The 26,053-nt window shown below is 34.0% G+C and overlaps 1 protein-coding gene across 5 annotated transcripts in view; it reads left to right on the top strand.

Moving 5' to 3' along the window:
* Positions 1-26,053, top strand: part of TTC7B (tetratricopeptide repeat domain 7B) — a 119,068-nt gene that overhangs the window by 20,376 nt on the left and 72,639 nt on the right. For all 5 annotated transcript variants that reach the window (XM_087725451.1, XM_087725428.1, XM_087725438.1 and 2 more), the window contains exons 4-9: positions 3,507-3,637; positions 5,596-5,717; positions 16,375-16,453; positions 17,372-17,544; positions 19,247-19,310; positions 22,385-22,522. In XM_087725451.1, coding sequence (XP_087581577.1) covers positions 3,507-3,637; positions 5,596-5,717; positions 16,375-16,453; positions 17,372-17,544; positions 19,247-19,310; positions 22,385-22,522 — 707 coding nt within the window. The remainder of the gene's footprint in view (positions 1-3,506; positions 3,638-5,595; positions 5,718-16,374; positions 16,454-17,371; positions 17,545-19,246; positions 19,311-22,384; positions 22,523-26,053) is intronic.

Raw genomic sequence — 26,053 nt, 5'->3', positions numbered from 1 at the left:
TAGATAAGTATTTGAATGCTGTGGAAATCTTGGAAGAAGCTAAGTCTTGGAAGAAGATACTGATGAACATGGAGTTATTTAAAAAAACTTCCATGAATGAGCCTGACCCAGAGGAGATTGCAGAGTAGTGATTAGTTTTTAGTTACATGTTGTTTATATTTCAGTTAGCTCTTGAAATTTATTTATTAAATTTATAAATAAAGATGCATGCATTGCTCACAGAAGTAGAATTGATCAAATTTTCATAGTCACATCCCAGGAAAAATATTCAAAGAGAAGTGACTCTTCTATACTTAATACATTTCTTTAGGGATTTTCAAAAAGTGAAATTAGATAATGATGTTTGGGAATATTACAATACTGCTTTTTCCAAATATTAGTTTCTGCTTTCTTATGGATGTATTTTATTAATATGAACAATATTTACAAGCTAAACAAGGTCAAATACTAGGTTTAGTTAGTTTTGCCTTGTTTATGAAATGTGCAATGCTTGTGTAGTTTCTATAGGTGGCAGCGTTGGTTAAGGATCTTTGTACTTTATGTGCAATATTCTGAAAATGCAGCCCTTTATACTCATTAGAAGAGGGCTATGAAAATATTTACAGACCCCTCGCATCCGGGACATAAATTGTTTCAACTCCCGATGCTATAGAGCACTGCACACCAAGACAACTAGACACAAGAACAGTTTTTTTCCTGAACACCATCACTCTGCTAAACAAATAATTCCTTCACCACTGTCAAACTATTCACAAAGGCTGCATTACTATTACTATTAATCTTCTCATCGTTCCTATCACCCATCTTCTGTCACTTATTACTGCATGACTGTAACTTTGTTGCTTGTATCCTTACAATTTATATTGATATTGATTTTTTTTCTGATTGCTTATTTGTACTCTGTGACTATCATTTAAGTGTTGTACCTTATGATTCTTGACGGATGTATCTTGTCTTTTTATGTACACTGAGAGCATATGCATCAAAGACAAATTCCTTGTGTGTCCAATCACACTTGGCCAATAAAGAATTCTATTCTATTCTAGAATATAGAATACACTTGGAAGTTTTACTGACAAATGGCATAGTTGATTCTAGAAGAATAACTGTATGGCAGATGTTACATTGTTTTTTCTATAATATATAGAAGTTGTAAACTTCCAGAAAATATGTTTGCTGCAGAAAAACATGCATTATGATTATGCATATTGTGGTGGTGACAGTTTAAGTAGACAGGTGGGAAATAAAATTTTGAAAATTCTTTTCAAAAATCTATATCTCTGATTTTAAATTCGTAAGTCATTTTTTTCTTGGAATAATTATTCAGTTTAGATAAAGAATGGATGGATCCATTCTTCCAGCCAAATTTAGAAAAAAATTCTAAATCTTTCAAGATTTTATAAAGTAATTTGGACCCATTTTTCTAATATAATTAGGATTTAGACTAATTGATGTGGTGAATGTAGAACTAGTGAATAAGAACCAATGAATGTGGTGGGGGATCCATGACACCAGGAAGTGCTTTTCTCAACATCTTTTTGTTCATTCCGAGGTTTTTGCTGTAGCTGTGTTTGTGTTGGTTTAGAAGCTACCTATGCTTCATCTAGAGACCAATGAAAAAACGTTGATGTCTGTTGCGCCATTCCACATGTCAGGAGCAATATTGTTCTGTGTTTTTCTTTTACAGTGGTACTCTGATTTTTTTTAAAGCAGTTTGTTAGCAGTTTAGCAACTTTATTAGCTACTGCTAATTAGACTGTATTTTAGTGTATTTTCTTACTGGTACTAATAACTGGAATAACCTCCAAGTCACTCTGCTTGAGCTGTTTTTCTCCATTGCTCTTGTTTTTCTCCATTGCTCTTTAAGATGCCACCAGCGTCTTGTTGCATATCATTTTATAATTTAAGTACACTGACAATAATTATTTTCAGTTATTTCTCTCATTTCATTTAAAAGTGTTGCTGCTGTGATATTTTTTTTAAAAAAACTTATTTTCTATCAAACATTTATTTATATACCCGTGTACTTCCTAAAACATCTTAAGTCTAAAAAATGTTTATTTGTTTAATTTTATAAAATACAAAGAAAAAATAAAAACAGGAAATTAAGGGAAGGTAAAAGAGCACAGAAAAAAAGGTGTAACATGCAGGGGGGGGGAGGGGAGAAAAGGAAGAAAAAAAGAAAAGAAATATTCCTAAAATATCTTATACCATTCTTGGTAGCATCTTAATGTGTTGTTGGAATCCAGCTGGCCCTCTTAAATTCCTGAGAACAAATATACCCCCACATCTGTTTAAATAATTTGTTATATATGTGGGTGTTTGATTCTTAATCTATTTATGAGAATTGATAACGTAAAACAGCCCCTAATTAGCTTTAGCATTTGATTAATCTTTTATCCATTTTAATTACTGTTGTTCAGTCACTAAGTCGTGCCCAATTCTTTGCAACCCCATTGGGCCACACCATGCCAGCCCCCCATTTTCCACTGTCTACTGGAGTCTGCCCAAACTCATGGCCATTGTGTCAATGACACTATCTAACCATCTCATCCTATGGCATCCCATTCTATAGCCTGTAATCTTTTCAAACATCAGGGCCTTTTCCACTGAATCCTCTCTTCTCATTTGGTGGTCAAAGTATTGGAGCTTCAGCTTCAGTATCTGTTTTTCCAAAGTACAATTGGGTGATTTCCTTTAGGATTGATTGATTTGGTCTCCTTGCAATCCAAGGGACTCTCAAGAGTCTTCTTCACAGCACAATTTGAAAGGATAAATTCTTCCATGCTCAACCTTCCTTATGGTCCAACTCTCACAGTCCTACATTACTAACTTTTATCTTTTTGGTACCGTCCATGGGGTTTCCTTGGCAGGGTACTAGAATGGGTTGTCATTTCCTTCTCTGCCTTAGGTGGCCCTGCACATCTTAGCTTATAGTTTTTTTGAGCTACCAAAGCCATTTTGTCATAACGAGGCAATGATCCATGAAAGCTAACCTTTTTGGTATGGGATCCAAAATAGTTTATTAAGTTAAACCTATTTGAAATAAATAAAAAGAGGGAAAAATCCTTTGAAATAACTGAAGAAGGTGATATGAATACTTTCTTATTCTTCTTAAAAAGTATCCCAAATATTTTAAGAGGTTGTAGGAATGTTTTGCAAACCTGTTAGCAAAAGATGATTAAAATTACATATAATTGTGTTGCCAGTTGTGGACTTCTTTCATTGTTTTGTTTTCTTTCTTCTAATCTCTGCTTTGAAGGCAATAAATATTGTGTGATACAATTTATCATAGACCTATTTCATTATATTTTAGGTGTGATCTGTGTATTCATGAATCTCACTACATATTTTCTCACCACATTGACAACTATGGCTTCTCAGTTACATACAACAGAATTTTCAGATATACATTTAGCTGTTGTACTGTTTTCAGTATTTGATAAATGAAAAGAGATTGATTTAGTTCCAAGTTATTTTCTTAAATTAAATTGTATTTCCTTTAGGTCTTTGTCTAGAAAAATTACCAATATCCTCTTCAACAAGCAACCTCAATGCAGACCGTGAACAGGAAATTATAATGTGCTATGAGAAGGCTGGGGATATAGCCCTTCTGTATCTCCAGGAAATAGAAAGGGTAAGATGGGATAGGTAATCTCAACAAAATAACCAATTTTTATTTTTTATTTTACTTTTTCTCTTTTCTGGGATTACTCCTATCTACTATATATGGCTTTAAAAAAAATCTAAGATTCAACAATTTATTATTTGGTTTAAATAACCCTTTCTTCACCTCTATATAGATTTTTTTTAATTAATCCCAGCTAAAAACAGAAGCATTACTTTTTTTAATCTATTCTAATTTTTTACATGCCATAACAGGTACCCGTTATTTCTTCGAACTGAATAGCCCCCATGAATGGCTGATTTCAGGCATTCTAGATGAAAATAGTCCACCACCTTCTATTGAGAATTGTATGACTCTTTATCCTTGTCTTAAGAAAATAACTTTTCTGCACAAAATGCAGAAAAACATCTCTAAATTGAATTCACATGATAAAAAGAGTTTTCCCTATGATATTCTCAAGTTTTCTTTGGTAATGTGTTAAAACTTTGTTCGTAATGAAAGCTGGCATTCCACTTATTGGTTGTATAATTTTTAAACAATGACATAGAGTTGGCTGTTCTTTATATTCCTATTTTATTTTCTCAAGCTATAAAATGAACTCATAGAAATTTACTTTACTAATTTTTTACTGAAAATTCAGAATGTTGCTACAAGAAGCATTGAATCAATTTTTTCCTCAGCTTTTGCCATTGCAGTTGCAACTTAAATAGTAATAGCACTTAGACTTATATACCGCTTCTTAGTGCTTTACAGCCCTCTAAGCTGTTTACAGAGTTCAGCCTATTGCCCCCAACAATCTGGTCATCATTTTTCCCACTTCAGAAGGATGGAAGGATGAGTCAGCCTTGAGCCTGATGAGATTCGAACTTACCAATTATTTGGAACTTGCCAAATATGAACATTTAATGATGGGGGGGATTGTTATTTCCATTCATAATATTTGTCTATATCCAAATAAGGCAACTTTTTTTTTACAAACTAATGAAATGCAATCATAAACTATAATAAAGTAATAGATTATAATAAAACATATAACATCCTGAATGATATAAACAAAACCAGACAGATTTTCTTAGCATTTCTAATCATAGTTTTCCATTCTAATGTGTTTATTAAGGTTTGAGTTTCATTTCAGGAAAACTTTACAATTTTCATGACAGAGCTAAAAATTAATAAATTTTGGGCAGTTCTTACCTATCCTCCTTTAAAGGCTATTTGATATTTAAATGATTCTAGGTGAAAAGCAATAGTGGACAATAGTTAAAGCGTTTGAAGTTTATTTATTTACCGCATTTGTATATCATATCTCTCTGCAAAAACACAGCAATTATTTGTAAAACTGAACACGGATAATTGAAGAGACAGAGCCTCTTTACCCAAAAAAACACCTGTTCATGTTGGGGTGATCAAGGTTTGTTCGCGTTTGTAGGATGAATTTTCATTTAAAAATTGGGATAAAATTGGCAGTGGTTTGATTGTATAACTGAATGGATGCCAAAAACACTCACCCAGTTTTTGATGGTTTGAGATGATTGAAAGGGTGAAATTGGTACAGTTGTTCCTGAAAGTTTTTAATATGCCATTTTTGTCCTTTATTTTAGCAAAACCAAAAATTAAGCCATAATCAAGATAAAAGTAAAATCATGCCTGAAAATCAAGAGTCAATTTTAGGTGCTACAAAATAGTTATTGGAGGTCTTCCACAGGCTACATATTGCCAACCACTGAGAAATATAGTATATTGATGCTCCATAAATAAACCAACATTATTGTAAACTCTGTACCCATCTGTATTTCTTAATGTACAAGATGGGCATGAAGATCACTTGTGTCGCTGAAGAAAGCTTGCTTACATGGCAGCCCTCCTATCCAGTGGGGCAGTGTAGAGAATGTTCTGTCTCTGCCTCCTACTGGTGAAGGAAGAAATAATTTAGGGGAATTTATTCATTTATTTCTATGATCTCCTAGGTAATAATTGCCAATATGCAGAACAGAAGTCCTAAGCCTGGATCTGGAACACATGAACAAGAACTTGGATATTTTTTAGAAACTGGACTTCAGAGGGCCCATGTCTTATACTTCAAAAATGGGTAAGATTTGATTGTATATTCTTCTGATATACTGTAATTTTAAAAGAATTAACTGGAATTAACTTGGGTTTTGTTGTAAGTTGACACACTAATTAGTTGTGGTGCAATATTCTAATCCAAAGAGAGAAAGTTGTGTTTCAGATCTGATATTGGTGTTGTTGTTAGTTGCGAAGTCGTGTCTGACTCATTGCGACCCCATGGACATGTTCCTCCAGGCCTTCCTGTCCTCCACCATCCTCTGGAGTCAAAAGTTCATGCCGACTGCTTCAGTGACTCCACCCAGCCACCTCCTTCTCTATTGTCCCCTTCTTCTTTTGCCCTCAATCTTTCCTAGCATTAGGCTCTTCTTCAGTGACTCCTTCCTTCTCAATAGGTGGCCAAAGTATTTGAGTTTCATCTTCAGGATGTTGGTGTACCTTTTTATCTATTAGTAGTTCCTTAAAGTCAGGGACACTTTAACCATGCCTTAATTTAAACAGGCATTTTCCTGAGCCTTTGTGGCTACTTAGGAAAGACCAAGAAAAGGTGCAACTATTAAGGGAAGTTGCTGACAGGTATAGTGAATGAACCTATCCCAAATTTAAACTACTGTTTCCATTTTAAATCAGAATGCTGCGTACCTTTGCAAAATGCATATGTTTTTGTAATTACTATCTTGCATTTAATAATTTATTATTCAATATATTTTCTGGGAATATATTATAAATTATATTTTAACTTCTCTCAGCACTGTGTTGAAGCTTTAATAATAAAGAGTTCTAGACACATAGACTGTTATTTTTAAGTTTTTCCAAACTTTTCATTTGGCACTTATTTTAACATTGTGTTTTATGTTAAATTGTCAATAGATTGATAATTTATTTGACCCCTGCCCCGGGCTGAGCCCGGTCATCTTTTACAGTTAATTGTTTATTTGATTTTATAGACTCCTTTATTAGTTTTTTAACAAAATGTCTTTAACTCTACTTTTATTATTTAATCAGATGAAAAAGAGAATAATAATATCACAGTGGTAAAGTGGGGTGGAAAGGAGGAATTGTGCTCATACAATATTCTATGTTTTTAAAGGAAAATATAGGTAGAATACTTTCTTGCTTAAAAATAAATGATTGTAATTGTTTAACTCATCAAACTTAAATCCAGATTGCATACAATATTAGCTTATTTATGATAGTGTAATTTAGTACAAGATTAGGTTTTGTCAGTTAAACAGTTCAGTAAGGCTGTGGAGGAATCCAAAATTGAAGAAGAAAAGATGATTTAAGTGCACAGAGACATCATAAAAAAGGTCTCTCTTTGTCACAGTGAACAAGTGTTAATGCAGTAATATTAGAATTGTGTGTTAAGGATAAAATTTAACAAAGTTTAGCTTTGTTGTGGGCATAACATTTAATTTATATCTTTTTGGCATCATGGCATCATTAGTGATGCCTGAAAAATTAAGGTAAGAGCTAACTTAATGAGAATGAAGTCACAGTCTGTGTTGACATTGTTTATACTTGGATCATGTCATGTATCTCTAAATATATGTAGACTGCTTCTCTATTTTCACTTGAATAAGCTTTTCTGGAAAATGAATAACCAAGAGATTTTTAGTTTGGGTGTTTTATGAGAACTCTTTTCCTGCTATATCTCTGATTCTAATCTCTCAGACAATAGACACTTTTTAGTCTGATCTGGTAAAACTGGAGTAGTACCCAGAATATAATTCAAGTGTTTCAAGCAAGAATAATTTTGGATTGTTTGACCAAATGTAATAGATTACTCATGCTAAGGAATTATTAAATATTAGTTTTTCAGAAATCAAATTTTAATGTATACATATAGGGAAATAGAACATGAGTTGTCAAGGTTTCCCAAGAATGAATGGGGAAAACATTGAATATAATTTATATATGCTTATACTTTTAATAAGACGCTGAGTAAAAGGACAAATTGTAGTGATTTTTTTTAAAAAAATGCTAATAATGCAAGCTTGCATATATCTGTCCTGAACTAGATTCCTGCTAAGTTCAGTGTGAGTTCCATATAAGTAATGTATTTCTCGGAGTATAATACTATGAAGTATAAGACGCACCTAGCTTTTGGGGAGGAAAACAAGGGGGGAAATCTGCTTCTGCCTCCCAGCAATTTGCCTCCTTGCAACAAACAGCAAAGAGTACAGACAATATACACTGTATTGTTACATTTTAGACTATACTTGTACAGATGCTGTTAAAATTGATGTGCTTTCTGGAAGTATAGTTATTCTCTGCTATTTAAAAGAAGATACAATAGTACTGGGCGTCTTCAGATCAAGCATTTATTTTTAAAAGCGTCTTCATTTTGTTAAACTGTCTAGAACAATAATAAAGCAGTCTTTAAAAAATAAGTCTAATAATTTGAACATTCTATAGGTATTTATAGTTATTGACTTACCTCCTTGCAGCAGCAAACAATCTGATTAGCACAAGAAAAATAATCTACTTCTGCCTCCAAGCAATTTGACTCGTGGAGCAAACAACAAGTTTCACTTTCAATTTCAGCATGGGCCTCCCGATCATCAGCTGTTTCAGACTGCAGGGATTGATATAGTCTATTGCAGCCTTCGTAAGCCCCATTTTCCCCATTTGCTGCAAGGAGGCAAATTGTTGGATGGCAGAGGCCAAAGGGTGGGGGCCGGTGGGTGGGTGGGGGCTACATTCAGTGTATAAGACACACCCAAATTTTCACCCTCTTTTAGGGGGGGAAGGTGCGTCATACTCTGAAAAATACAGTATATACGGAACTTTAAAAGCTTATGCTTAAAGAGAGACCAGGGAAAAATTAAGAGGAATATTAATTGAATTAGATTTGGCTAAAAAAACTTTTATAGATAATTAAGATTTCTGAGAGAAGGGTTGCTTCCATCATGTTTCCTGTATAGTTCACTTATCTCTGTCTCTCTCTCCCCCCTCCCCCCTCTGTGTGTGTGTGTGTGTTTCAGAGTTCATTAGAATGAACTTGATTGTTGATCAAGTTGATTGTTACTGATATGCCAGGTTCACTGTAGTGATACATGATTATTTTGATACACTATATTGTGTTGATTTACATGTTTATGATATTTTAATTAGTGTAAAATTAAATGTAGTAATATAATAGTAATACAATTGTTATTGTAAGCTGGTCAGAATTGTGGGAATTGCGCCATATTGAAATGTTTGTGAATAAACAAATAAACAAGCAATGTCTCTATTACCTCACCTCCCCCTCCACTGGCAAATAAAAACCTTTGACGCAAGGCAGCTGTAAGTGGACATACAAAATAATAGCAAAATATTGCTTTCCAAAATCTTTCATTATTTAAAACTAACATTATGAGTGTAAAGAAGTTAATAAATAGGTTTTATACTAATAAAAAATATAGATAGCTACTACTATACAAGAATGATATGAACTTTAAATGGGCTTTATTTCAGTGACTTATTACTAGGACTAACTAAACACCATTTACAGTTTAATGTTACTAAGAGTTTTCAGTTGATTTTTGGCACTTTTAGAAGTACAGTAAACCCTCGATTTTACAAGTCTTTATTTAGTAGATTTCATATGAAGGGAACAAAATCTGAATTCAAACCCTTCTTTGATCAAGTCAATGGTTGCTGCTTCTGTGCATGTGCAAACAAGCATTATACTTCATGATACTAGCGACATTCTTCATGTCTTTCATACGTGCTAATGTTTGGGATACAACTTTTTATAAGATTCTGTAAGTTTTTTTGTAAATATTTGGTAATTGCTTTATTTAATCAATGATAGCTTCAAAGGGAGGCAAGGAGAAAAAAAGACCCCACCTCTCCAGTGTAATAACTTTTATTGATACCATATCTGATCTTGAAGTCCAGCCTTATTACCCCCACTTCCATACTTTTAGGAAGATAATCATACAGAGGCAACAACTTCCAAGACTCAGTTAAAATTGGATACTTTCTTGAAATCAATCAGGCATCCTATATCATCCCTGAAACCCAGCACATCTGCAGCAAACAGCCATAAGTAAGGTAAGTTTTCTCACGTACACGCATTTGGGGTATTAAAAAAATTCAAATGTAATGGACATTCAGCTTTAGCCAACATCCATCCTATCAGGTAACCTATAAAATCGAGGGTTTACTTATTTTTTTTCTTTATCTTCTATATGTGCTGACTTAAGTACAACCATTTGAAACCTTGCACACATTCATTAGAAACTTTGCAGAGACATCTTATGAGCCCAACTTTTAAACAGTTTTAATCATAATAAAAATATTTTCGTGGTGGTTCTTTTTAAAAGAAAAAAAAATCAGATATTGCTAATATTACCACAATACTATCCTGTTAATTTTTTTGATAAATCGATTGGTTGCATGGATGCTGTAGCTGCAGCAGTTTGGTTAAATGGCAAGTGAACATTTACAAAAATGTTACAGATGTCCATTATTTTCTGTGGTCCCATTAGCTGTAATTTGTGGTTTTACATTTTATAAATAGAGACCAAATTTTGATACATTAATTAATTATTTGATACCTGTAGTAGCACATGCCCTCTGGAATGAGGTTATCCTTGACATTTGATGGTCCCCATTTGTACTGATGTTTCAAAGAGTCTTAAAGATCTAGGTCTTCACCCAGGCTTTTGGCAAGCATAATCAAAATCCCCCTTTTCTTATTTTTCTTGTTCCCATCTGGGTTACTTGTCTTTGCCATGTTTTCTTTTTTATGTTGTTTTCTTTTTTAAATGTTTTTATGCTTTTTTTTAAGAAAATCAGTTTATAAATTGCCTAGAATCATTGAGAGGTGGTGGCATAAAAATTAAATAAATGAAATAAATATACTTGCAAGTATATTGTAAGTATTTGAGCAGTTTTGGCACAGTGGTTAGCATGCAGTACTGCGGGCTACTTCTGCTGACTGCTGGTTGCCAGCAATTCAGCAGTTTGAGTCTCAATGTTGACTCTTACGAGGTTGATAATGAGGACCCATATTGGGGGCAATATGCTGACTCGGTAAAACTGCTTAGAGTGGGCTGTAAAGAACTGTAAAGCATTTTATAGGCTGAAAAGTACTGCAATTAGCAATATACACACATTATCTATAATTCTGGTGTGGTTTTTGTTACTTTAAGAATTGTAATATGGCAGGCCTCGTGTGTAAGGTACAATTTTTAAAAGATAGAGTTCAACATATCAACATTTGCTTTTCCTCTTGACTCAGGTCAGGTCTCAGACATTTTGGGCTAATCCTGGCTTGTCACAGTCTCAGCAGGGGTGTGTTTGTGTGCCGTGATTGTTGGATGGCAATGCTGCTTATAGCAACTTGTGGTTCCACTAGACATTAGTGTTGAGAATGTTTTAAGACCTGCTTGTTTCTGATTATGCATGACAATATTGTTAAAGTTCCCACTAAAACCTTGAAAATGCAGTATTTCCTAGATAAAAAGGGAAAATACCCTTAGAAGAAACATGGGTGGCAATTTCCCATTCCAAACCAGATGATTTTATGGGGCTTGCTTAAAAAATGACTATGAAATTCCTTTGGTAGAAGATGCAGCAAGAGACAGGCATTTCTCGAAAGTAACACCTGTTTTTCAACTGCATTAGTTGCTAATTCTAGTGCTGCCTGCTGATTGCTTGTGACATCTCTTGATGTTGCTGGATGCTGATATTGCTTGCAGATGGTCCATAGTTATCTCTTAGTCACTTTCCTGATTGTACCCCTCTAGTGCTGGCACATTTTTGGGACCTTTGTTTATCTGATGAGAAGAGGGCACATGGGTCAGGATTGGGCATTGATTAAGCCATGTAGTTAGAGATTGGAAAGAGTAATCTTCCAGAATGCAATATATATAAAATAACCTATTTTTATTTTATTTTATTTTTATTACTTTCTTAGTGCACTCAAACAGAAATATGATGTATACAGGATGTTCTTTTAAAGTATTAAATGGGTGGGTTTTCTTAGACCTGAAAAGTATCAGATTGTTCACATAATTATTTTTCTCAAAATTATTTGGTAAAAACATAATAATTAGATTATTTAAGTATTGTCCTCTGTACCCGTTTTGGTAATTAACTGTTTGAAAAAGAGAGAGAGAGAAATAATAGTTTTAACACAGCTATATGTAAGTATACTGTTATTTACTGAGCAAACTCACTATAAGTTGGATCATGTTTTCCAGTTAATATAAACTATTATTCAGTATTTCTATTAGTGTTTCTTCAAACAAAAATGCTGCTAGTTAATTCATTGAACCTTTGTAGTATGATATGTTTAGCTAAATTGGAAAAAAGCCTATAAACAAAACAAAGAATGTAAATTAACTGTTACAGACCAATCCATTATAGAACTCTGAAGATTTTTTCCCTCTAAATAGCAATTATTAAACACCTGTTGATGCTGTACAAAATAAAAGGGTAAAACGTAAGAGTAATAAAACTGATGGATTTTTTTTAAAAGACTAGCATTTGGAGACTAAGAGTTAATGCTTTTCGAGATTTTTTTCAAGTTTTAAATTTTGGAAACTGGTTCTGTACTCCTAAGAGTTGCAACATTTGTATGGATCCACTTGGAATTGGACTGATAGGTTAGGGCTGGTTGAGGTGATAGAGGCACGAATCTTCCTGGTAAAATTAGAACAAAAAATGATCCTGTAGCTTATAATGAAGGTTATCAGTTTAAGATAGATGCCAGTTTGGATGATTCTCAGTTGTATATCTCAATCTTTGTCTGGCAAGCAATTAAAGGACAACTAAAAAGGTCTTCTCCCAGATCCTGGAGTCTGTTGAAGTCTGATTGAGGAGCAACAAGCTCGGGCCCCAACCTAGGAAGACTAAGGGGCTATAGGGACTTGGAATTCTCAATTATGGGAATTTTTCAACCTTGGTTAAGTGAGGTAGTATTCTTTATTCAGGACCAATTCATAATGTGGAGGATTTCCTCAACTTTCAGCTCCTACTTGAAGAGCAGGTGGTAAGTGTGCCCAGAAAGCTTTTGCACAAATCCAACTTGTGGGCCTGTTCCTCAACTGAGAGACCTTTCTTTCAATCTTCATGCCTTGGTTATCTGACTAGCAGGCAACATGATATCTTGAGGCTGACCTTGAAAAGACCACTGAAAAGGTACAGTTAGACCTGAATGGAACAACAACTCCCAGTTAAGCCAAATGTTTCCCCTATTTGTTATTTTATTTTTATCTTGTAATTGTAAGCCGCCCGGAGTCCTCCGGGATTGGGCGGCATATAAGCTCATTAAATTACCAATTACCAATATAACACAGTGATAGTGAGGCCTCACTGTGCTCATGTAACACCTTGACTTGTGACTCTCAGTGATTACCAATAAGCTTTTAGGTACAATTCAAGATGCTGGTTAATACCTATACAATTTTACACGATGTAGTTATCTAAGAGCTGTGGTGGCTCAGTAGTTAGAACACAGTACTGCAGGCTACTTCTGCTGCCTGCTGCCTGCCTGCAATTTGGCAGTTCGAATGTCACCAGGCTCAAGGTTGACTCAGCCTTCCATCCTTCTGAGGTGAGTAAAATGAGGACTGAGATTGTTGGGGGCAATGTGCTGACTCTGTAAACCACTTAGAGAGGGCTGTAAAGTACTATGAAGCAGTATATAAGTCATTGTGCTAGTGCTAGTATCCCATTCTATATAATCAAGTCCTGTCATTTAAGCAATGTTTCTAGTGGGGACCCAGGAAATTGATTTTTTCTATTGCAGCACCTGCTTTCTTGAACACCATCCTCCTGGAGATATCTTCATCCTTCCCTCTTGGCACCTTCAAATGAGCTTTAAGCACTTCCTCTTGCCTTTGGTGCCCTCAGCTCTTGGGTTCCTAGTAGATTTGGTTGAGGGTAATGGGAGATATTGTTTTTTTTTCATTGTTCCCCTCAAAGTGATTGTACATTTTCATGCTATTTTTTTCTGTTTTTAATTTTGTGAAGCTACTCAAAGTCATTTTTGGAGTAAGGTATCTTATTTATTTTTGAAGTTTTATTAAGGTTTATTATAGCATAAAATATAATAAAAATGAAAAATCAGGAGGAAGTGTAGGATTAAAAAAAGAGGAGAGGAAAAAAAGATGTTGACTTCTGATTCTTTCCAACATAATGAAATAGTAATCTATTAACAACCTCAACTTTTTACATTACTTATAATTATTACAAACTAGTTCTATAACTGCACAATTATTAAATCTTCAAACTAAATTCTAAATTTCATTTTTTTCTCATTCAAGCATAAAAACCAGAAACAGTATCCCAATAGAACAAGGTCTAATAAAATCTCTGTCTAGAGCAATTTATACCTTAACCAATTCAGAGCATAATATTTTCAGTTTTTTCAATTGTTACATGCTGGTGTTGGAAAATGGAAATTTAATTATTACAAGTTTTTTCTGCAATCTGAATAATATAATATGGGGAAATCATTTCTGAATTACAATACAATAAAATACAATAGTAGAGTTGGAAGGGACCTTGGAGGTCTTCTACTCCAATCCCTTGCCTAGGCAGGAAACCCTACACCATTTCAGACAAATGGCTATCCAACATCTTCTTCAAGACTTCCAGTGTTGGGGCATTCACAACCTCTGGAGGCAAGCTGTTCCACTGATTAATTGTTCTAACTGTCAGGAAATTTCTCCTTAGTTCTAAGTTGCTTCTCTCCTTGATTAGTTTCCACCCATTGCTTCTTGTTCTACCCTCAGGTGCCTTGGAGAATAGTTTGACTCCCTCTTCTTTGTGGCAACACCTGAGATATTGGAACACTGCTATCATGTCTCCCCTAGTCCTTCTTTCTATTAAACTAGACATACCCAGTTCCTGCAACCGTTCTTCATATGTTTTAGTCTCCAGTCTCCTAATCATCTTTGTTGCTCTTCTCTGCATTCTTTCTAGAGTCTCCACATCTTTTCTACATCGTGGTGACCAAAACTGAATGCAGTATTTCAAGTATGGCCTTACCAAGGCATTATAAAGTGGTATTGCTATACCAATACCACTTTATATATATTACTATAGAGTCTTTGAAATCATTTTGTTGGCGAGAGGGCATTAGGGAACAACTGAATGTATTTTCTTCCTCTTCATTAGCCCTTTAGCACCAGAGTAAAAAACAAAAAAAAAAATATTTACTGTCTTTTTGTCATCTTTCCCACTGAATAATTGTAAAGGACTGGGTCAATTTTCCATTTTGTCTGAGGAAATGCATTTCAGGAAGCACTTCCTGAGCTTCACTTGTTCTCAACCAGAATCAATCATCTAATACAGTGTTTCTCAAGCTTAATTACTTTAAGATATGTGGATTTCAACTTCCTAGCTTCTAGTCCTGCCTTAGGCATAAAAGCCAGCTGGGTCAAGACTGAGCCAATCACACACTCTCAGCTCAACTCTGACTTACAGTGTTGGAAAGGAAAAAGAAGTATTATGTATATTTGCTACTTTGGGTTACTTGTAAAGTAGTTATGGCAAGATAAAAATGTAATAAATAAACTTTGTAGGTTTAAGTAGCAAAGGCTGAAAGCTTTCTGAAAACAATACTAATTAGTAAAATGTGTTTCCTAATTAACTGAAAAGGACAATTGTTAACACTGTTTCATTTGTAAGATCTCAAACAGAAACTTCAGCAGAAAACATAACCCATGGGTAATTAGAGGATATAAAAATATAAATTATATTGAGTTGAGTTTTATTTTTAGTTCTAGTACTGGTAAGATGCTAGTCCTCAGTTTGAAATTATCTGCATTATAATAAGTGTAATATAGTACGAAATACTGCATTACAAAAATAATGGATTAATATTGTTAATTATGTGTTAGGAAAAATGATGAGAAAAATGATTACTTGGGAAATAATATATACAAATACAAACATTCCTTTCTTTATTATGCATTATGTTGAAATTTTTGGACTTCTGCAAAATAGACATCACATTCTGTCAAGAAAAACATTTGAAAATTTCTTATTGTAGCTTCCATGCATGATCTGTGGCTCACATCTTCTCGTTCCTAAACTCCACTAATTAAAGAGAAGCAATTATGTTTATTGTTATTATATGTTATAGTACTGTTTCTCAGGCTCATTCAAGTTTACAAAATGGTTATTGCTATGCAAATTGGAACATACATTTCCTGGACTCATTTGATCCAGCTACTACTAATACTGGGAATATTATTATCTGTTCACCTCCTTTGCCTTTACTGTTGAATTTATATAAAAAACCCATTACAAATATCAATTTATGGATTATATCTTCCAGTTTTTCATTTTACTGCATTTTATGACATTTAACTTCATGATTGTTTTTTGTTTATAAAAATCCCTTACCTCCTCTCTCTCCTTCCCTTCCTCCCTCCCCCCTTTTTTATTTTTTGGAGAGGGAATAATTTTCAATCATCTTACATTTGCATGATGGTGTGAATGGAATTCTATCCTGGAATCAATCCATTTTACAGATTTAAAGTTGTTTTATTCTTATAAAAGAGGATAAGATGTGAAATATTTTAAATGACATTCAATAAATGGAAAACAATACTAATGTACTTATTGAATTAATAAGAAAGGCTGCAGTATTTAAATAACAGCTTGGAATATTTATTATTTATTATTATATTATAATTTATATTATATTATTCTATGTACATATACAGGAATTTGACAAGAGGAGTTGGTAGATTTAGAGAGATCTTAAGAGCTGTTGAAACAAGAACTACACAGAATCTACGCATGGTAAGTTTTTATAGCTCTGGTAAATTAATGCTTGAATACAATGAAATTCAATTAAGAATAAGTTTATTGGTTTATGTGTGACTGTGTTGATTTTAATACAGTGATTATTGATATCATTAGACTATACAAATATTATAGGATAATTATTGGTTAATATAATACTTGTGCAGGAAAATAAAATAAACATATTTGGAAAAGTTGGATCAGTATTTAGTGGACTCCTAATTTTTTATAAGCTCTCCACATATAAAGTTGTCCTGGTCCTGATTTTAGCTTTAGTGCCAAACGAAAATAGTTCCTGACCCCCTTCCTTGTGATACCATTTATGTACTGATACTTTGAGAACAAATTCTAATTCATTAAACAAGTCAGGTATATGAAGTTATGTTTTTTAGAAGACAAACCAAGCCCTTCTCCTATGTAGTAAACATAATATGGCTTGATATAAAAAGGTGTTAGAATTTTGATTGAATATATTAGAACCATTCTAATATAAAATACTTGATTTCAAATCATTTCTCTTTCTCCTCACTGTTTTGGTCCCTCACTAACTTGGCTAACTTTTTTTTTAAAAAATCTGCAAATTAATAGTTTTTCCCAAACATATTGATATTGTCTAATATATAGATGGTAATGTTTGGCTCCTTGAAAATAAGAATTTGAAGAATGAGTTATTTGTACATATGATATAATTGATTGCTCTTTGAAACTTTTGGTGAGTTTTTTCTTTTATTTTGTTCTGGACATTATATTCCACATGCACCTTATTTGCATACCATTGCTTATTGAATAAAGTTGTACAGTGCACAAGGACTTCAAGCAGTAAGTTGTTTCCTGTTATACACAAGTTCTGAATCCTGTTTTTGTTTATTGTAAACATTGTGGTAGTGATGGGAATTTCTTTTTTCTTCCTAACAGACAATAGCAAGGCAGTTAGCTGAAATTTTACTCCGTGGCATGTGTGAACAGAGCTACTGGCACCCTCTGGATGACCCTCCTCAACAGTCTCCTTTAAACGATCCACTCTGGAAAATTGCAAACACTAAAAATTATGCTCTTAGCAGAAGACCTCGTGTGTATTCAGGAGAAAAGTATGTTAGAACATAATGTTTTTAAAAGGAATATAATAAGTTCATATGATTTGTGTTATATAAATAATATTAACCCAGTGTATGGGCACAATGCCTTAACCATAACTACTGCACAGGGCAAGTAGAAAAGATGAAAGAAGAGTGCACAGGATAAGTTACTGTGGAGAAAAGTAGAAATGAAAAACAGAATTAAAAGCTTATATAGGTAAAACATGAATGTGAAATGATAAGGACAGATGCATCTGTTTTAAAGTATGCTTCCTATGGTGGAAATTGGCATTAAAACTCATTTGGCTATTTATCAAAGCAGATTTATTAGCGATAGGTTTCAGTTGCCATTCTGTTTGGGTCAGCAGTGCAGTTTTCAAAGTATATCAACAATGGGTCTTTTCCTTTTTCCTGGAAAAATAAAACATACTGATGATATGTGAGATCACTGAGGGTTGCCTTTAAAGAAGGCAATATTAAAGAATTTTAGCAGAGCTGTTGCAATAACTAAATCTATCTAAAATGTGCATGGCTGGATGTCTGAATATTTATTTGTAAGTTATACACAGCAGCAAATATTAACCAGTTTATAAGTTCAGAACTGTTTGTCATGAACTTAAAACAATTGTTTTAAATTCTAAATAGGATTAGAGTTCAAAACTTAAATCTTTTTAAAAGATTTAAATCTTAATCTCTTAAGTATAAAGCAAATCAGGTTGAATGCAGGATTTAAATTTTATTAGGAAAAATTCTAAGCATTTCCTATAGGTGATTAGATTTTATTTCAATATGCTTGCTATTCACTGCCTATGATTTCAATAAGTAAATCTTTTTTCCTCAAATTTCTTAATATTCTGAATTATGCATTCTCTAAAATATTAATGTGGAATGTGTTGCCAGTATGGAGAACTGGTTATGATACCATAGCCAGTAGTTGAAATGTTCAGCTGGGACTGGTTCAAATCCAACATCATTTTGTCTCAGCCCTCAGTTTCAGTAGCCTTATGAAGTCTCTTTCTTGATCTTGTCTGTCCTGAAGGACTGATGGGTCACTATTAAAGAGTGAAATTTTATAAGGTTTTTCTCTGATTATTACGATGAATACGATGGACACTATATAATCAGTTCAGAGCTCCTTGGTTTCTTTATAGATATTTCTTCAAAATATATCCATTGTCAGAGAACATCCCAGACTGATGCCTGCCTCCCACATTCCAAGTCATGCTAAAGGACTCTATTAAATGGTCTTAAGTTTTGAATATTACATAAATAATGAAAAAAATGTAGAATGGTTAATTATAATTTGGTCAGGTTTAAGGTCATTTAATAGGGTTAAAAACAAAAAAATGCAAGATATTCTGATTAGAATAAAGAATAAAGAAATTTATAGAAATATGTATTCTTCTTCAGACGACTGAACAGCTCTATATATAAATATTTAAATATTATAAAAATGCAAAGGAAGTGACATTAGCATTTTAAATAGGAGTAGTTGTAGTTTTAGTTGCCAAAGTAGCATATTTGTTTGAGCTATTCTAAATTGTTACACTTTGAAACACCTGTTTCAAAAATGGCTTCATTTCCATAATTTGAGTTGCTTTTACAAAAAACGAAATATCAAGTTGGATCATCATGAATATACAGATGTGACACAACTGTTACATGTAAATTAATTTTGTTGACTGTAATATAATGAATGCTCAATTTTTAACAGCATTTTTTGTCCTCAAGAGAATACTGAAGAAGCTTTGTTGCTGCTACTAATCAGTGAATCCATGGTGAGTTATGTTTCTTTATAAATGAGCACCTTTTATATTATTTCTATTGCACTTTACTGTTCACAAATTGCAACTTGCTGTAACAAGAGCAAAAGTTAAATGTGTGTCTTCATAGATAGGCAGTATGCAGTATGTGGATCAGGGGTGGGTTGTTGATGGCGTTACTGCCAGTTCGATGCATGCGCAGTTGACTGTAAATAGGTCTACACATGTGGAGACTGGGAATTGGACTGGGAGAAAAACCAGTGATGTAGGAATCTTTTTTTTTAAATCTCTCTGTGTGTTTCTCCATTATGCTGCAGAGGTCTTGTTATAAGGAGACAGTGGGGTTGGGTAAGAAAAAGCTCAGACTTTCAGGGCTAACACAAGAAAGTCAGGATTGAATACAAAAGCAGACATAGACCAGAGGACAAATGGAATCAGACAAGTGGATCTGTTTTGTCAAGGAAGATTTGAAAATGGCATTGCCACCTTCACTTTCAGACATTTTCCAACAGTGGCATAACAATTGCCAAGACATATTGACTGTAATTATCAATACCAGATATTCAATAACAATTGGGACTGAAATTTGCATTCCAGTGTTCTGTTCCACAGACATCACCTGCCCATGTTTTTGATATTAAAACTGAGCTGTTTAGCAATCCTTTAGGAATAATATAGTCAATTTGATTTCTAGATACTTCATCTGAAAATGTTGATATATGTGTAGAGTTGCCATTTTGGCTGTTTGAAAATAGTGTTAGGTAAGAAGAAAACATTGGAATGCCAGTTGACATCTTTACTGTACAAAATTCAGTATATTCCTTTCTTCTTTGTTTAACTCTCCTTGATCTTCTTGCTGTTCGACTGTTGCCAATTTTTAGCACAGCAACTTGATGTTGGAACTTTCTGCTGAGTTTAGAGATCTTGTGGAAGACTTTCCTTGTTTTTCTATGTTTCTTTCCATCTTCAATGTCTTTACTGGTACCATAACTCTGTGTCTTCTTTCTTTTAACAGTTCTCAGGAATTCTTTGTTAAGTTCCTTTCCAAGCACTTTGTCTTTCTTGTCTTTGGTTGTCTTCTCGGCATTTTCTACTGTTTGTTCTGATGCCCAGTTTGCCTACTTCTGTTCTGATGCCCAGTTTCTTAGTCTGTTTCTTAGTCTTTGGCAATCTAGTTTCACATTAATCCTTTATATCTTTGATTTGTTGGCTTCTTGATCTCGAATGTGCACATGAGCAGTTTATGATTTGTTCTACAGTCAGCCTATGGCCATATTTCTACTGTCATAACTGAGCTCATTCACTTTCTTGTATGTCATTTAATCAATTTGATCTCTGGGACTCCATTTAGTGATACCCATTTATATAAGGGTCATTTTATTTCTACAAAGATAATATTAATTATGAAGATAGACAGAAATTGATGTTCTTCTGTTTCATTTCTGTTTCTTAGGTTATACAGACCAACAGTGTTATCCTCCATATTTTTTTCTAAAATTGGCATTCCTGTCTGCCATAATAAGCAGCACATCTTGTTTGCATGTTGTGTTGACTTAAGTTTGAATTTGCCCATTAAACTCCTCAATTTTTTCTTATCAGTGGTTAGAAAATAAACTTATATTAAAATGCTGGCCACTTCATTAATACCCCTCCCCCCACACCTCAGATTTGATATCAAGATTTGAGGCAGTGGAAATTGAACTTTGTCCCAAATACAAAATAAAATTAATGACAGAGGACTGACCAATAGATAAAATTGTGACATTGTCATCATAATTGGGCTGGTTTCCGCTAGATTTTTTGGGCCCAATTAAAATTGTTGGTATTGTCCTTGTAGAAACATCAGCAAAACTAAGGAAATTTTCATCTTATTTGAAGCTGCTTGGAGCATTTGTTTATCTACTGAACCAGTATCCTCCTTAGATAGATAGATGGTTGGATGGATGGATGGATGGATGGATTACATTTTGGCTCTAGGAAAGAACCTATTTAGCAATATTCATTTCTTATGGACTACCCTCCTCAAAGTTACTTGTCTGCTGATCATATTATCTTCTTCAGTGCTCCCAGATATATATTGTAGCTTAGTTTAAAGAGTAGTTAAATGCTGGTGGTAGCTTGAAATAGCAGCTTTTACTGTATATATATTTCCCTATGCCAGTGTTTTTCAACCACTGTGCCGTGGCACACTAGTGTGCCGTGACATAGTGTAAGGTGTGCCGTGGGAAAAACACTTTATATATAGTCAATATAGGCACAGAGTTAATTTTTTTTAACATTTTCTAATGGTGGTGTGCCTCATGATTTTTTTCATGAAAAAAGTGTCCCTTTGCACAAAAAAGGTTGAAAAACACTGCCCTATGCAAATTACTGTTAAGCTTCTATTATCTTACATGTTTCTCTTTTGGTATTTATAATTCATTCAGAATCATTGTGCAGAATAAGAGTATAGCAAAATAAATAACTAAAGGTTCTTACTGTGAAAAGTTACTGTTCAGCATCCTTCCATTTTTCAGTAGTTTTCATTTAAATTGATTAGTATGATGCAGCAGTTCTTAAGAAATGCAATTTCATTACTAATTATTCTCCATTTCTGAATAAGGTATCCCATTTCTGACAATACTAAGAATACTTCTTTTTCCTTTGTGGCCTTTTGCGGGTTGTTGCAGGTTGTTACCTAATTTAACAACACTAATTGGCAATTATGTTGTTAAATGATACAATCACAGGACAAAAAATCACATGACTGTGCCACTCAACAACAGTTCCAGTTGCTGTAGTTAAGCAAGGACCACATAGATCATTAAGTAAGATCCTCATGTGATTTGGATATCTGACTTCCTGTCCGCTTCCCTTTTGACTTCTTTTTGACTTTTGACAGGGAAGGTTGCAAATCACAACTGTGACTGTGGGATATTACAATGTTATAAGCATGAGGTTGGGTTGTAATTACCACTCAGTCAGCATCATAGTAAGTTTGAACAGTTGCTGAATGAGTGTGTTAAGTTTCCAAAGGATGCCCTAATTAATTTAAATTGTTAAATTATATACTCATCAAAACCTTTTTTACATTTGGTATGGTTTTTCAGGCTAATCGTGATGCTGTATTGAGCAGAATACCCGAACACAAAAATGACCGTATTATCAGTTTGCAAAGTGCATCTGTAGTGTATGATTTGCTTACCATTGCCTTGGGAAGAAGAGGTCAATATGAAATGCTCTCAGAGGTAAGTTGTAAAATAAGGCCTGACATCCATATGGAGTTAGATGCATGCTGTATGGCTTGTGTAACTGTAACCTCTTCCTTCATGTCTGTCAGGCATCCTACCACCCAACCCCCCATTTTTATTTTATTCTTTTGGAATATTTTTAAAATTCAAAGCATGTATGTATAGGAACCAAACCATCAGTCTCCAGCATAATCTATAGTAATGCCTGTGGTCTTCTCTTAGGCTGTAGTGATAGTCTTAAAAAATAATGTGGTGGACAGATGCCAGCCATGGATTTATCCCTATCCAGAAAAAAACCAAAAGTAAATTCAGCTGGTAGAGAACATTTTGGAAAGCCAGAATGGATGATGGAGAACAACTGTTTTACTTTGTCTTATAATAAATTGGTATTTCCCTTGGTCAGGCCCACTATGGAAACCATGATAGTGGGCATGACGAGGATTGTGCATTCAACCTTATCCTACTTAATTTCTTGGCAGCTTTAAATACCATCTGTCATGGTATCCTTTGGGGGAATTTCACCTCCTTTCTCCAAGGTTGAATATAGTTGGTGGTGATTGGGGAAGAGAGGTTTTGCCCTTGGCTCCTACTATGTGGGATGCTGCAGGATTCAGTGCTTTCTCTTTTCCTCTTTAAGAGCTAAAGAAGGCGAGCTCATCCATTGCTAAATGGATATATCTCTGACCCTGGTGAATTACCGTATTTTTCATAGTATAAGACGCACCAGGGTATAAGACACACCAAGGTTTTGAAGAGGAAAAATTTTTTAAAAAAAGTTTTTGCACTCTGCAAACCTCCCCAAAACAGCCCATTTTTCGTGAAAATGGGTCCGGTATTTTTTTCAAAAAAAGGGCATGAATAGCCCTTAGGAGGCTAGTAGAGTGCTCCTGAGAGAGGGTGTCCAAAAACAAACAAAAACCAGCCCTTTTTTTGCTCATTTCTGCCCTCCGCAGCCCCCTCTCTGAAAGCCTCCTACAAGCTTATGCAAGGGCATTTTGGTGAAGGGGCGGGGTTTTGGGAGGTAAAAAATGCGGTATTCCGTGTATAAGATGCACCCAGATTTTCAGCCTCTTTTTTCAGGGAAAAAGGCGCATCTTATACTCTGATTCATTTACTCTCTCTGCACATATTTTAATTTTAAATAATATTTTAACTTTTAATGATGATATTTTTATTGTTTTATATGATTGCTGTATTATGCCTAAAGTTACTTCTTATAAGCTAGGAATTTGAGAAATAAATACATTTTGGGGGTGATGCTGATATCATGGTTTTAAAATTCTAAATGAGCCCCTTCTGGACTTATGCAATATTTCTGTGGAACCATAAATTTAAAAAATAATTAATTAAAAATAATTCATCAATTCAGTGTACCATTTAACAGATTATCTGTTGTTCAGTTGAATGTTCAATGATATTGATGGATATAAGAGAAACAGAACCTGACAGAATTTAGTATGATAAGAATGCAAAGGATTGAATGTAATTTATGTGATAGCTAAAGGGGTTTTTACTCGAAAAATAGTATTTTATTTATTTTATTTTAAAGACTTACTTTTTAACAATGACACTGGGCATTTCACAAGGACAACAGTAAAACATAAAAAATTATAAAACCATGCTTTTATTAACATGCTTGAATGATTGAATAAAAATCTCATCTCAAAAGGTATTGATATGAAAGAGTTAAAGGAAAACATAAATCTGATTTGCAGATCAAGTATAGACTGGAATAAATTCATTCATTCTCCCTCTCTCCCTCTCCCTCCCTCCCTCCCTCCCTCCCTCCCTCCCTCTCTCTCTCTCTCTCTCTCTCTCTCTCTCTCTCTCTCTCTCTCTCTCTCCAACTTATAACCATTTGTTTAGTGATTGTCCGAAGTTATGACAGCACTGAAAAAAATGATTAATGATCATTTTTCACACTTACGACTTTTGCAGCATCCCCATGGTCATGTGATCAAAATTCAAATGCTTGGCATCTGGCATGGATTTATGAAGGCTGCAGTGTTTTAGCATCATGTGATCACTTTCTGCAACCTTCTGACAAAGTCAGTTGGGAAGCCAGATTTCTTTAACAACTTCATTGCTAACTTAGTAACAACTGTAATGATTCACTTAACTGGCAAAACTATGGCAAGAAAGGTTGTGAAATCAGGCAAAATTCACTTAACAAGTAACTTGCTTAGCAAACAGAAATTTTGGGCTAAATCGTAAATCAAAGCTTACCTGTACTGAAAGTTTCTCTTCACCATCACAAGCTGGAAGATTGGTTGTCCCTGTATTGCTACGTACTTTAGGGGGAAGGTTTCCCTCCCCCACTTTTCTTATGATAAAAGCAGAAGTGGGTGCTATTTGGAAGGAAGAGAAGAATAATATAATACAGTCTTAGCAGGTAATATGAGTGTTGTGGGAATTAGTTATTTAACAGAGTGATGTCATCCGGCGGGGAAATGTCCTTGTGTCTAGTTTTTCTGGTGTGCACTGCCCTATAGCATTGTTTTGTGATTTATATAATGCTCATATACATTGTTCCTTTTTGATTCTCCCTTTGAGTAAAGTTAATTTTATTCTGATAATTTTATATCAGCCACATTAATGTTCATGATAGATGTTCTTTGATTTAATTAATGATTAATTAAATTTCTTCACCATCACAAGCTGGAAGATTGGTTGTCCCTGTATTGCTACGTACTTTAGGGGGAAGGTTTCCCTCCCCCCCCTTTTCTTATGATAAAAGCAGAAGTGAGTGCTATTTGGAGAATAGAATAGAATTCTTTATTGGCCAAGTGTGATTGGACACACAAGGAATTTTTATTTCATACATATGCTCTCAGTGTACATAAAGAAAAATAAAATAGAATACATTCATCAAGAATCATAAGATACAACACTTAGTGATAGTCACAGATTACTAATAAGCAATCAGATTATACTAGGAAAAAAAACCAATATAAAATTTAAAGATCCAAGCAACATGGTTATAGTCATAGGTGGAAAGAGATAGGTACTAGGAAGGAAGAGAAGAATAATATAATACAGTCTTAGTAGGTAATATGAGTGTTGTGGGAATTAGTTATTTAACAGAGTGATGTCATCGGGGGGGAATGTCCTTGTGTCTAGTTTTTCTGGTGTGCAGTGCCCTATAGCATTGTTTTGAGGGTAGAAGTTGAAACAATTTATGTGGATAAAAAAATAATAAATAAATAAATAATAATAATGATAATAAAATATCTGTGTTTTAAAAAAAATTTTGTGAGAGCAGCTTTATAAAAGCTGGAAATTCTGAATATAATGGGGTTTATTCCAGAGTAAATAACTACACAATTAGTTAAGGAATTGTAGAAATAATTTTAAAAGTTAATTTTTAAATTTTATCAAATTACAAGCATACTGTAGACACTGAAACTCTGTGTGCTGGTCACAGACCAGCATTTTCTTCTGGAATGCACCAATTCAACCATTCTATATGTGGCTCTTATTTTACATGAGTTCATAATATTTTGAATGTGGACTGTCTGTGAGAAATAT

This window comes from Thamnophis sirtalis, unplaced genomic scaffold (genome assembly GCF_051295495.1).
Source record: "Thamnophis sirtalis isolate CommonGarterSnake01/CBP01778 unplaced genomic scaffold, rThaSir2_p1.2 scaffold_1, whole genome shotgun sequence".
Taxonomy (NCBI): domain Eukaryota; kingdom Metazoa; phylum Chordata; class Lepidosauria; order Squamata; family Natricidae; genus Thamnophis; species Thamnophis sirtalis.
The sequence above is the reverse complement of the archived record's forward strand: the minus strand, read 5'-3'. Positions and strand labels throughout refer to the sequence as shown.